This window comes from Mytilus edulis, chromosome 6 (assembly GCF_963676685.1).
Source record: "Mytilus edulis chromosome 6, xbMytEdul2.2, whole genome shotgun sequence".
In the NCBI taxonomy this organism is placed as follows: Eukaryota; Metazoa; Mollusca; class Bivalvia; order Mytilida; family Mytilidae; genus Mytilus; species Mytilus edulis.
The window spans coordinates 3,723,894-3,738,110 of NC_092349.1; the positions used below are offsets into that span (position 1 = coordinate 3,723,894).

At 28.5% G+C, this 14,217-nt stretch overlaps 1 protein-coding gene across 18 annotated transcripts in view; it reads right to left on the bottom strand.

Annotated features, from left to right (window-relative positions):
* Positions 1–694: 694 nt before the first annotated feature.
* Positions 695–14,217, bottom strand: part of LOC139527008 (leucine-rich repeat-containing protein 43-like) — a 32,268-nt gene continuing 18,745 nt past the window's right edge. For 2 of the 18 annotated variants that reach the window (XM_071322234.1, XM_071322232.1), the window contains 7 exons: positions 12,309–12,377; positions 11,569–11,673; positions 9,951–10,169; positions 9,605–9,668; positions 6,143–6,181; positions 3,346–3,456; positions 1,030–1,405 (listed from right to left, as the gene is read on the bottom strand). In XM_071322234.1, the coding sequence (XP_071178335.1) occupies positions 1,179–1,405; positions 3,346–3,456; positions 6,143–6,181; positions 9,605–9,668; positions 9,951–10,169; positions 11,569–11,673; positions 12,309–12,377 (834 nt within the window). In that variant the 3' untranslated portion in view covers positions 1,030–1,178. Of the gene's footprint in view, positions 1,406–3,345; positions 3,457–6,142; positions 6,182–6,805; positions 6,887–9,163; positions 9,310–9,604; positions 9,669–9,950; positions 10,170–11,568; positions 11,674–12,308; positions 12,378–13,297; positions 13,313–14,217 lie in introns of those variants that run through there. The other 16 variants (XM_071322242.1, XM_071322237.1, XM_071322244.1 and 13 more) reach the window with 12 other exon arrangements.

The following is a 14,217-nucleotide window of genomic DNA, read 5'->3' on the forward strand; positions in this document are numbered from 1 at the left end:
CTAATTTTTTTTTTTGGTGATAGTATACTGAGCCAAAAATGTTTAGCAACAGAAATATGAAATTTTATTGTATCACAAAATCATAACAACATATAATACTGATGATAGGAAAAAATGGAATTATGACATGTCAGAAGCAACATGAATGTTTAACACTCTTATTCATTAGGATATTTTTGTATGGAGCGCTGGAGGGTCAAAATGCGGAAATGAGTATAGTGTTATTCAAAATAAATGTCTCGGCCGTGCTCTAAGTGCATTAATGAGGATTGGCAAGCACACCAGCAGCTGCCCATAGTAAATGCACTACTCTAGTGGCCAGAAAAAAATTGTCATGTTTTGACGTACACCGAAGGTAGCGCTCCTCCCTTGACGATGGTTGTTTTTGGTCTAAGACATATCGACCTATCCTGTGCTGTTGCAATTTGTTGATATCTGTTTGTTAGTCCCTAAACTGTTGACTTATGCACATTAAATCAAGTCACGACGTCAGCAACACTCATGCCGGCATCAAACATTCCAAGAGCCATCTGATGGTCATTTTCGGAGAGGCCTGGTTGACGCCCCATGCAATGTTTTCAAACTTTGATGTGATTTTCTTACCAATGGTGTGTTTCTGAACGTTAGTGAAATAAAAAAAATTCGTTTTAAATGTACAGGTACAGAAGGTGTAACAATAGAAAATAAACAAAAATTAATAACAAAACATTTATTATGATTTTAAATATATGTACAATAATTCTTTAAAATGATAAAAAAAAAATCATTAAAATATCACAGACAATAGTATTTTTCTTTATCACATGACCAAATTTTCTCCTTTAAAGAAAACAGGTGTGAAGTAACTTTAAGATATCAGAATATTTGTTTCAGGTTTGTTACAAAGCATTTTCATTATTAGGTATAAAAATAATGTCTTCTTATTACAGAAAATGAATATTCTTAAATTACGGAAGTGTTTCATGCATTTCAAACGCTTGATAGAAATTATATAAAAAAATTCCACCATTGCAATTTATTGGTAAACTGGTTGACTAATAGCTGTTTCTTTAAATCCTGCCAACATCAAAATAGGAATTGAAACAATGAATGAGTAAAAATGTATGATTATCAGCCACAATTTGTGATGAATTTGCATGCCTTAAATAGTATGCTTTCGTGTCAATTCAGTTCTTAAATTAAATTTGTTGTTCTTCAATATTTTTGTTCTTTTCTTCTTCGTCCTTTAATGAATCAATAGCTGTTTTCCAGTGATGTAACCTGACCTTGACCTCAACTTCAAGAGGAGGTGGTGGTGGTATTTCCTCAATGTCTTCTTCTACCAGAGCTCCTCCTTTACCTTTAGGAGCACCCTTTGAATCTTTGCCATCCTTTCCTTTGCCTGCAACACTAGCTCTTCGGCTGTCTGTTAACAAAAAAACAAATCATTTATTAAGATTTTATTAGATCACATTTACATAAACATAAACATGAGCTTTGTTCATAAGCAATGAATATAAGAAATATCATTGTGTAAAAAACACTCATAAAGATAATTCATGTATCAAATTTATTAAATTACAAAACTATACAACATATGCATTTATTTGTCATAGAGAGAATAGATAATAAAGATATAGCAATTAATTTCTATAAAACAAAGAGAGACATGCATTTATCTGGGGTTTTTAGTGTTTATGAAACTTCAAACATGTTTTAAATCAATTAAATATGCGTTAAATGTTCTAATACAAACAAATAGTTATTATATTCATTTCACCTAAAAACAACTGAAAAAAAATATTCATCATCATTAAATTTTTATTAAATCTATAGCATGCATTCTGGGAGTTTTGTCCTTCTCTAAACATGCTTTGGAAGTTTGAGACTATATTATACATATATACACTATTTTCAAAGGATGTTAACGTTCATTAAACTTAAAGGAAATTATATTTATCAAATAAATAAACTCTCTTAAGTGTTACTTTTTCAATGCTTGAGCATCTCTAAAGGGCATAAATCATACAGGTTAATAATGATGTTGTTGCCAATTTTACAGACCCAATCTATATATGTTATCAACCTGTTTCGATTACACTTTAGATATCAAATCATCTGTTTAAATGTATGATAATTTTAATATTTGTTCAACATATATTATATCAATATCAATTGTATCCTTTTTTCAGTGAAATTATGACCATTAAAGAAAATTCATAAAAGACAAAAAATTCTTTAAATACTGCTTTATTAACAAGAAGTAAGTGTCACCTCCAAGTGAGAAAAAGGAAAAATAGAAAAACCTACAGATTGCCATTGAATGGGCCTTTCAATAACAAGACAGAAAATGAGGGTTAAAAAACAAACAGAAAATGTGTTGAACAATATGCTTGCAATTAGTTAATTTAATAATAATTTCATCAATACATATATGCATAAAACAAAATTGCTCAACTACTTCTAAAAAAACAAAATGGGAAGTTTAAATTTCTATTTCAAAACTAAAAACAAATTCAAGTCCTTTAAATTCAAACCTCTATATCAAATTGCAAGAAAATTATTTCACACATTTATAGTTTTGATTCTAAGGTATGGGTTTTCTAAGATGTATCTATTTTGACAGGTTAAAGTCAACACTTCATCCTAGTAAAAAATCAAAGGTTGGAAGGTTTGATCATGTGCTACCATATACTACAGGAATGATGTCTGACAAGAGTAATCTCCCTTCCTAAAGTCACTCAGAAGTGGTGTAAATGCTGTTGATACAAGTTTGTGCTTGGCATTTTAAAATTTTAAAATTTTAAACAAAATTTATGAATCTAATAATTTCAGGTTATGAATGGTACCATTTCCTTAATTTACTTCCAAAAAGAATTTCATCAAAGTGTGAGGATGATTTTTTTTTTATTTAAATTAAAAAGTCTTCTATACAGTCTCATTACACAAAAATTCACCAAAATTAACAGTTTTGACCCCAAAATGTGTACAATTAAAATTAGGGTGAGACATGCGCTAGCTCCAAAGACGCTCAAACAATCCATTAAAAGTTGGTAAATGATATTGTAAATTTGCAAAAAAAATCATTGTAAGTATAATCATTTTAAATATCCCTATCAAAGTTCAACTGAGTATATGTACAAGTAACTGTTGTTGTAGCTGAAATCATAATGACCAGTCTAATTCCAATGTAAAAAGAAGGTTTGTTTCGCACCCAAGGTAAAAATAATGTCTTTTTAACTATATTTGCTTGTTTTAACCTTATAGCTCCCTTATTTACTAAGCCAATAGTCTTGTGCAGTTTGTATCAACATCATGAATGTGCCACTACCAGAACCTAGAGTATTCACAGCATTCTATTATTGCCTTTATCAGAACTGTCTGATCTTTTTAGTTCCTTTCCCTTCACATCTTTCTTAAATGTTACACTCTTAGTAGAACTTTTAGCACTATCCTTTTTGTTGCTGTTAACACTTGCTGAAAATCAAATATGTTATGTAATTATTTTTTTATATTGTTGTAGAAATGGTCATGTGTCATCGTTAACCTACATAAATAAAAATTATGCCCTCTCCTGATTACCAGTAACTTCCATTTTTGTATAAAAAATTAGGGTTTCTTCAATGATATGCATATACAGGTAATACTTATAATGAAGAGCTGGCATCATTATGAAAAATAGATTGCATTTAATTGGGAAGTAAAATTGTATTCAATTTTGACAATACCCTTGTCCAAGACTGGAGCATAATCAAATTGTTTCTAAATATCAATGCAACTGTTCCTTGTGTAGTCTATATATATATCATATTCATGTCCCTTTATAAGTAACTATCATGAAAATAAATAATACATTTACAGATACAACTACTGAAAACAAATTTCAATTTCAGCTTGAGCTTTAACATTATCTGAAATTGATCAGTTGTAACAGGTAATTGTTGTAGACAACATGTCAGTTTTGTACCTGAAAATTTAACTTTAAAATCAAATCACATAATGTTAGTGACCACAAAACATAGGTGACTGAAAAGGGGGAGAGGGTTTGATCAATGAAGTAACGTAAAACTTTTTATAAGCAATTTTTCATCTAAATTTTAACCTTTTATTTATTGTGATATTATTTTCCAATTTCAATTGTTAACTTATTTAAAAGATAGAAATACAAATTTTCCATTTTCAAACTGACAAACAAATGAGATTTCTTGTGTGCAATTTCATTATTGAAAAAAAACATTAAAAAAAAAAGAATGATTTAAATACCGGTATCATTAGTATAAAATTATAGCAATGGGCCTCCGTCAGTTCTTCACTTTTATTATTTTTGAAAAAAAATGAAAAAAGATTTATTTTGTTTGGCCTTTTAAAAAAATCTTACACTATATAAAAAATTTCATAGTCTATTAATCAATGGCTTTTAAAAATATGCATAAAAAAGGGGGATTTGCATAATTATACATTAGGAAAGGACAAATGGATATTTAGGTAAGAGTGATGTATGTTTTTTACAAACAAAATGGATGCAGGCAAACAGTGATTTTTTTTTTATGGAAGGGAACACTTCAAACATTTTTTCACCTCTTCTACCCTGAATAGAACTGCCTCGTCTACTCAATCGGCTTTCTGCAAAACGTACAATGAGTTGGTCAGCTTCCTTTGAATGAAAATCGGCCAAATCTGGCATTTCCAATAAGTGGCAATTAAAGAAATAGTACATATAAGCTTAATTTATATTTATTATTAATTTTTCTACCTTTTCTGAATGGCAAAATTTCAAAGCAAACATTATGATGATGATTTACAATATGCCTTAATTTATATCTATTATTAATTTTTCTACCTTTTTTTACCATCAAAATATTAAAGCAATAATATAATGATAACATTATGCCTTTATTTCTAAATGTAATTTTTTTAAGAAATTGGTATTGATGTAGTAATGATCCTGTAAATATTGCAGTAGAATATAACAAGCAAATTTAAAAGCAAGTTTTAATAACTGTGAATTCATTTTCATTTATTAGGTTTTAATCTTCAAAGACTTTCTTGTATAGTTGAACTTTTATTTAAAATTTGTAAAAACCATGTATTGAACTATCCCCCAAAAATTATTCTTTTCGAAGTCTAGAAAAATTTGTACCCATTCAAATAGATGAATCCACAGTATTGCAATGGTCAGTCCATATTATTTCTAATAACAAAAACATTGTTACAATTTCTATATAAACAAAATAAAAATATAAAAAAATTCCATGATATTTATAAAAAATGTTAAATTCAATATTTAAATCTATATAAACAAAATAAAATTCAATGCACCAGAAATGAAAGAAACCTAGCCAAGCCTAGACCTTCATCTTCCCAAGACAAAATTAAACTCATAAATATCTGCCATTTTTTATAAAAGGAATTGAGGGCACATTTAAAGAACCAGAGATTTACACTTTGGACTGGGTAAAAAAGCAATCTAAATGCTGAGTAACCTATTAAATACCACTTTCAAATATGTCAACTAAGGATCCTGCATATGAGTTTAATTTTGTACCTTGGAAGCCTTCATGAATCATGAATCATAACAGTAATATAATTAGCTGCTAATTTTCATCCAGTTCCTACTGATAAAAGTGAAAAAGCTCATTTTTGTTTGTGAAAACTTTAAAATATTTTATGACAAGCAATTTTTAGAGTTCCAGGTTGTCAAATTTACTTAATTTTCACACATCTTTGAAATAAATAAAATTAATGACACCTGTCCAACCAAAGTTTTAATTATTGAAAATAAAAAAAAGTACACTTTACACTGATTAAATAACTATGGAAATATCATTTTATAATTTTGTCCTGAATATGCCATTGGACAATAAGCTATTTACAACCAATGAGTTATTAAATCATTTTTTTATAAACAAGTTCATTGATTAGATTTCCCTGTCTTTTGCGCAAGTTTCATGTTAAATTTTAGATTTATTTTTTTGTAATCACAACTTTTTTTTAAACATATTTAAGCGTTAAAATATTTACACACATAAAAACCTAAACAAGAACTTAAATTTTGCACCTTAAAAATTTAGTCAATTTAATCAGACCAAAAATGAGCTTTTATAAACCTAGAGAACTATAAATAGAGTAGTGTTATAGACAGGTAACACAATTAACAGGTCACCTTTACTTCCTGCAGATGTGTTTCTACTTGATCGACCTGCTGTAAAGTTACAAGGTCACAAATTATGAAAATAAAATATTCAATAAATAATTCAATACTGAAATAAAATTGGTTTTTTAAAAATAATATCATGCAATTTCACTACTTAAACCTGTAGTGAATTAGAACTCTGTGTAAAACAACCTGAAACATAAAATTTTATAATAATATCAGAACAAAAATGTGCTGTAGGGGAAAACAAAACCTGCAACGGATTTGATTGGATGCTGAAATTACCAAGTCATTATTTTGAACATAACGGATTGGTTAAGGAATCTTTGACAAGAAAGATGTAATTTAGTTCATGTTCCTGAATCAGTCGATCCTAATGTATGTAGGTATATATCAATTATCTTTTGGTATGTATTTTTTTTTCCCCTCAAAATTTTTATCTTTGGTTTGAGATAAATTTATTTTTAAAACGTAAACCTTGTTACTTTGAATATTTCAAATGCTAATTATGATGAACAACTGGATAATTAAATTAAAAAATAAACCAAAATGTTCTTTTCAATAAATATGTCTACCTTAATACAAAAATCCCCCGAAAATAAATAAAACTAAAATTCTAAAATCAACTCTGAACAAGTAACTAGAAAATTTCAACAAAATTAGATTTCATACCTTTGACCGTTTTACTTTGAGCTACGGATGATTTGGCTGATGGTGGTTTACTTGACATCTGGGAATTTCTAGAACTACTTTCTTTTAAAAAAAAAAATGAACTTTTTTTTCTAATTTTGTCTTTCAGAGTACCAGTTGAGTGTTCTCATTATTTTTATTGCTACAAAAATGGGGGGGGGGATTAATAAGTCTCACCTAAGTTATTATTAACCTTGATTTGAGACTTTAAATACATTTTTTTTAATGTGAGTAGCAGACAGAATCATAAATTCATCAAATATATTTTCATATCTACTTGTAAGTGTACACTTCATTTGGGGCTGAAAGGTATTCAATTTGGACAAAAGAAAAGTTTTTGTCACACAACAAAACTTGAAACTTGAATCTGAATGTGTTATCAAATTTGTTTTCAGTTAATTCCCTTTAAAAGAAAGAAGTTCTCCACAATACAGAGCTCTATTGAGATGCACATAAAAATACATCTTTTAACATAATATTAAACCTTTTTTAGCTTCAAACTGGTTTTTAGATCAATTAAATAATTGATATTAAAAAAAATATATATAGCCATAAATGACTGTTTCTGATGATGCATTGTCGTCTTTATTTATTTAGGTCATTGGGTTGCTGTCTTAGTGACACATATACCCCTCATTTCTTTTCATTAAGATAAAATTTTACAAGGGAATCGACAAAGAGTAAGCTGGATAAAAAAATAGTAATCTCTTTACGAAAATGCACATATTGCGCTATATCAAGGGAAGGGAAATAACTCATATTTACTTCTGTTTTTTAAGTCAATACATTGATTCAGGAAATTAAATATTTATCTACACAGAACTTTTAAATATTGCTAATTATATAATAAGAAGTATAAATACAAAGAATATTATATGAAATTATACATAATGCATATGTTAGAACACTACAGTCTGAATGAAAAGTTCAATCTTATTTCTTTGGCAGCAAATATTAGTAAAGATTTGTTAATTAATCAATTGAAATATTTCACAAGGATTCGTGGCTGATTAAAACAGTGTAAAAATCTAAATGCAACATCAGGTCAACACCATATAGAATAGGAAAACTTGTTGTTCCTCATATTTATATCAACATATGTACATGTACTGTATATTTTTGGTTTTAAATCATTTGAGGTTCACTTGGTTTATCAATTTAAACATTTTTCTTACTAAAACTTCATTTATAGCAGATCAGTTGTTCATTTATTGTTTTGTACATTAATTCAGTTTACTACCTTGATTTGTTTGACATTTGTCATGTTAGAGCCATTTATCGCTTGTTAGGGTATGCAGTATGAGTTTTGCTCATTGTAGAAGGCTGTAAAGTGACATACAGTTGTTCAGTATTTTTGTGATTTTAGTTTTTGCTAACTTCTACATCATATTACATCAGTTGGTCTCTGTTGAAAAGTTGTCTCATTGGCAATCATACCACTTTTTCTTATTATAATATTACGGACTTATATTCTCAAGTTTTTACATATTTTTGTAAATTGATTTATATTCTGAAATGATGAACTTTATGTTACCATGTGATCTTTGAATTAGATTCATATTTAAAATGAAAACAACCAGAGGATTAGAAAAATTCATTAGCCAATGAAATTAAACTCATTCAGGGTTAAACAAAGTTCACAAAACAGGTCAGAGGTTAGGTTTATATAATGTTGCATACAATGAGTATTGTTTTTTTGTTAACACTGCAGAATAATCATCAATAAAGACGAACTTACTGGTACAATCTGAATCCAAATAAAGTGGATTTACACATTACTTAACTTAACAGATACAGCTTTAATTTCAGTTAAATATATAAAATTGACCAAAAAAGTGCAATTATTTGAAGAAAGTCTGAGAGATTTTAATTTTTCAAATGACCACCAAACTTAGACACAAAAATTATTCATCGACTCAATATCGAAATTCCAAAGTCAATATCTGAGCCAGAAAAAAAATATTTTCGCAAAAATTACTTTCTGTGTTTACATTTTTTTTATAAGTAGCATGAGAAAAAAGTATTAAAGAAATGCAACAAAAAATTGTTACAGCTAAATTCATAAACTAGAAATTAGATGAAAGTCGTTCATTCAAAAAATGATGATTATCTCCCTTTCTATACGACTTGTTAAGTTTTTCTCATAAAAATACATTGATACTGTTTATTATCAATAAATATTATTCAAAATTTTAATCTTATTTGTAAAAAGTACTACCAGATGAGTGTTTAACGATCTTGATAGGCTATAAAGCCCTTGCATGGTCACCTGTAAAAAGGCCCCCCCCCCCAAAAAAAAAAAAATATGAATGTAGAGTGTATTAGATGCAATATAATGGAATAGAAAAGTTATATTCAATTAATTAACAGTGAGTCATTCAACTTGGACAAAAAAAATGTGTTATGTTTTAGATGATAATTCTGCAGTTTAGTTATATTAAGGGTATAGTGTTGTAACTTGCATGTGTTTATACCTGATCTATCATCTGTAAGAAAGTTCATTAAGAGAATTAAGTATTCTGATTTTGAATTTGTAATTAATTTGCACACTGAACTATGTTCACATTTCTTTATAATTTCTTACAAATATTGCAGTGAAATTAAAGCAGTATAAATATCAAATAAAGCAAAATTACATCTGATTGAAAAATGAGAAATGAATATAACATAGCTGCATTAAGCATCTATTATGTACAAAATAATAAAATGTGCCTTATTAAAAAGTACTGTCTTAAATATATTGATTGTACTAGATTCTATAGCAAATAATTTCAAAATTACCTTTTCCTTTGTCTTTCTTAGAAGATCCTGGTTTATTCTTTTTATCTTTATCTTTCTTTCCATCCTGAAAGTTTATTATTTTCATATTTTGGTAAAAATAAAGAAATAATCTAAGCGAACTTGTTGACTGAATAATACTGTTAATTTAAACAATGACAAAACCAAAAGTTAGTATTTACTATTTCTTTCAAAGTAATGTTGCCCAGCCACTGCATTATAATTTACCAATTATGGTGTTACCAGTTGGTAAGTATGATTTTATTGAATTGATGATTGTTGGAAATTGAAGTCAGTCCATAAGCTTACGTCCAAAGCCTAACTAGTCACAAAATAAAATGGAGCAAACCTTTTTATCAGTTTCTGTCCCTTTTGGTACACCAGACAATTCTGCTGCCAGTTCAGCCCCATCTTTCTTAAACACTGTTTTAAATTCGTATTCCCCTTCTAAAAACTCTTCCATAGGGATATGGAAGTTAGCTAGTGTTGTATATGATGGTGGTCCTCGTTTTAACTCCATCTCTGGTTCTTTCTTCTTCTTTCCTCCCTTTCCCTTGTCATCTTTTCCCTGTAGATAAGAGTAAGTATATGTAATAGAAAGTTATGATATAATTGTTTAATGACATATGATTAACACATTTTCTTTTCTTAATTGAAACAACCAAAGGAGAAAGTTTAAAGGAAATTTTAACTTAAAATATCATAGAATGCAATTTATTTGTTACAATGATTTTAATTCGTGGTCAACATATATATTTTGAGACAGTAAATTCTAACTTTCAATATAATTTTGAAACGTAGATTTACACAAGTCAAAATTTCATAAAAATACTCAGGAATTACCAATATTATGAAAGACAATTTGATAGTAAACCTACAAATTTGTATCCCTTATTTTTGCTTGGGACAAAGTTGAACTATACAAAATGCGTAGACACATGTCTATTTTTGAAGACTGATAAATATGACATTTTGATGTTGTTTGTTTTTTTCATGTCATTGGGTTGCTGTCCCATAAATATTCCCTTTTCTACCTATATGTATCAGAGTAACAAAAGAACTAGTAGCTTTCAGCATGATAAAAATAGTTCATAGCTGTATAAAAAGAGGAACATTTAATATTAATAAAAAAAAAAATGAATTAAAGGTCAAGAATCAAAAGTAAGCGTTTTTCAACTGAACTGCAATATTTTTCAAATTAAAAAAAATCATGCTTTATTTCTTTTTAAAAAGATTGTTTCTATTTTAAAGATATTCATGTCAGATAATTAAAAAAAAAACAGCAATTAAATACACATAAAACACACTGCCAACATACAAATTTGCCAACATATAGATTTGCTAAAACTTTGCTAACATACAGATTTGCTAAAACACTTCCAACATACATATTTGTTAATGAAAACACAGTCAACACACAGACTTGCTAAAACAATAATTGCCATGATTATTAATTTTAATCTTGCTGAATTTCTATAAATTTGGTATAATTATACACTCACTGCATACTATCTTATACACTACACTTTCCTAAATTACTAAAATAATGGCTACATTACCTGTCTTACTATTTTTGTTTTCATGTATTAAAAAGCAATACTCATCAACGACAGTTTCTGCTTCTCTTGGAAGAAGTAAAGTTTAATCAGATTATCAAGGCAGGATTTAAAAAAAAATAGCTTTTTAATTTGACTAAAAATTGTCGAACAACTTTATTCAAATATCCTTATCAGTTGATTGGTGATTATAACTTGGGTCTGCCTCACAAATTTTGATATCGACAGTTACCAGTCTTTAATTCAATTAATTAAAATAGACCTGAACCACATACAAGAAAACATGTTTAAGTATTAGGGTTTCTTATCATAGACATGGAACACTTGAAAAAACTTGTGAACAGACTACTTATTCCCGCAATATAAGAGTCGTATATAAATGCAGGGACCCGGTCTGCCTTATATTCTTACTTTTAAATCTTTTTTCTCCTCTTTCTTTTCATCTTTCTTTTTATCTTTCTTCTGTCCTGACGGAGATGTCAGATCAGGTGTCTCATCAGCAGGTGTACACAGAACCTGTAACAGCAATGGGTTATAATGCACACTGCAAGCAAAACTTCAGCACTAACATATAGCATAAAAAATACAATGAGAGCTAGCAGTTTATAGACATGTACTATACAGATTAACACATAAATGCTTGATAGGCATATATATATAATTTCTCCTTTAGTCCAGTTCCTTCATTTAAAAAAAAATAATTCTTTTATTTTACTTTTTATTTTACTTTATTTTTTGTACCATTTTTTTTCCGTGCAGATGTATGGGGAAGATTTATATAGTAAGTTATCTAAAAAAAAAGTAATTTCCTGATTCAAAAGATGTTCAAAACAGTTATATCCATATGGAATCCAACAAACAAAACAAAAACTGCATTCTTTTATACAGACAAAAATTCTGTTTAACACAGCAAGTGAAATTAAAGGTGGCATGCAAAAAGCATTTTTCGGGATTCTAAAAGAAGTAATTCAAGAAAAAAAACGTTGTAATGTGAAAAAGTCATATGAATTCACAAAATAAGACAAACGTTTAAATAGATATTAAAAATATTATATCAATCTTATTTTTAGCAGCCAGCAAAATTTTGTTACTTTTTTATTAATATTTGCAGCCATTGACATTGTACAATATAATTCATGCTAGAAAATGACCTTTTTATCTTTGGCTGATGCTGACTTAGATACAGCAGATCCAACAGTAGAATCAGGTGTGCAGTGAACCTAGTTTAGAAAGGCAGTGGAAACTATCACAACATGGAAATGTTCATATCAATTAAATGATTGTGGCTTTGAAAAATTGTGCATTGTGAAATATAAATTACATTGGTGTACCCACTGAAGGTGAAAGGTTCACATCAACGTATCAATCTGTGATTCCCCATCAGAACTTTACGGATCATAAAAATTACTAAAATGAACCATTCATACTTAAAAAAGTCAATTTGTGACAAGGATAGAAAGATAAAGAAACAATAATCAATGCCAAAAAATAATTAAACCCATATTTGAGGGGGAGGACAGGGGTAAGGGAGACAGGGAGAAAGGGGGTAGGAGAAAGGAGAAAGGGGGTGGGAGAAAGGAGAAAGGGGGTAGGAGAAAGGAGAGGAAGGCTGGGAGAAAGGAGAAAAAGTTTGAGAAAGGAGAAAAAATAAAATATCTCTCCTTTTAAAATTTTTTCTAATATTTCAAGAAAAAATATCTCAAAAGGAGATTTTTTATTCTAATGGGAGAAAGGAGAACGGGGGTAGGAGAAAGGAGACGAGGGGTGGGAGAAGGGAGAAGGGTACCCCCCTGTCCTCCCCCTCATATTTCTTTATATCCCAAATGAATCAAAATATTTTTGAATAAAATCATCATAGATATCAGGACAAAATTTTGTGAAAAGATTTAGTTTATCATATAAACTGACTTTAACAAGAATTTTTCCTATTAGAACTTATTATGTTATTTGTGAGGATTTTGCTATTAGTAAAAATTTTGATTTTCTGAAATTTTCAAAAAGTATATAAAAAAGGGAGATAAAACATTGATGTTAAAATTTAACAACATAAACACAATATTGCTTTCAATTTTCAGCACATGTTAACAAGTTTATATCAAATTGGAAGGTTGGAAAGGATTTTTTTGTGTGAAATTATTACCATTTGACATAAACACTGAAAGCAAAAAAATAGTTTATGTTTTTAGCTCTCTAAAAATAAACAATTCAAATAATATAATTGCAGCAATTATTCATAACCTCCTTGTGATCAACTCTACCCCTAACAAGGGCCTGACCACTTGATAAGATAAAAATGCGTCACAAATCAATGATCCTGAAAGCCACTCCCTGGATGGGAGAGACAATCAACTGATAATTTTATATTATCATTATAATTAGTAAATTCTGAATAATAATGTGTTTTTTTTTATTTACAAGGCTATGAGGACTATTTATATCCATTGGTTTACCGTAGAGCTGCAGAATTTTGTTGCTAAACAAAAATTAACATTGTTTAATTATCTTATTTTCATCCCCCTTTTTCCAATTCCAATTTCCACATTTCAAAAATATACTATGTACTTTAATGATTTTCAACTAGCTTTTGCACAAACTATCTAGCATTTTGCAGTGTCCTACTTTTTAACCTTTGAACTTTTTGATGATGCAGATGTCAATCTTTCATCAATACTTGGTGCGGGTGGTGTGTGAAGAGGGAGGTAAAGTATCTATTGATAGCAAAACAATATTATATTTCTCTTTAATTCTAACTTTAAAACATAAATATAGACTACTGTAAACTCAGAAATTATTGCTAGGTTTTTAGTAATATGAATAATTCAACTGGATTGATGAATACTGAAATAATAAGAACTTGCATTCTGATATTCTATATTTAATTAATTGCAATAATTAATTTCCATTATTGTTCTCTCTTCAAAAGCGCAATAATATATATATGCATGCATATTTTCTGATTTTACAGTAAACCTAAACATTTTTAAAAGTGTGTAATTTTTGTATTTTGTTTCATGTTTGTATGAGTGTTGTTCATCTGGTTGTCTTTATTTCTGTGTGCTG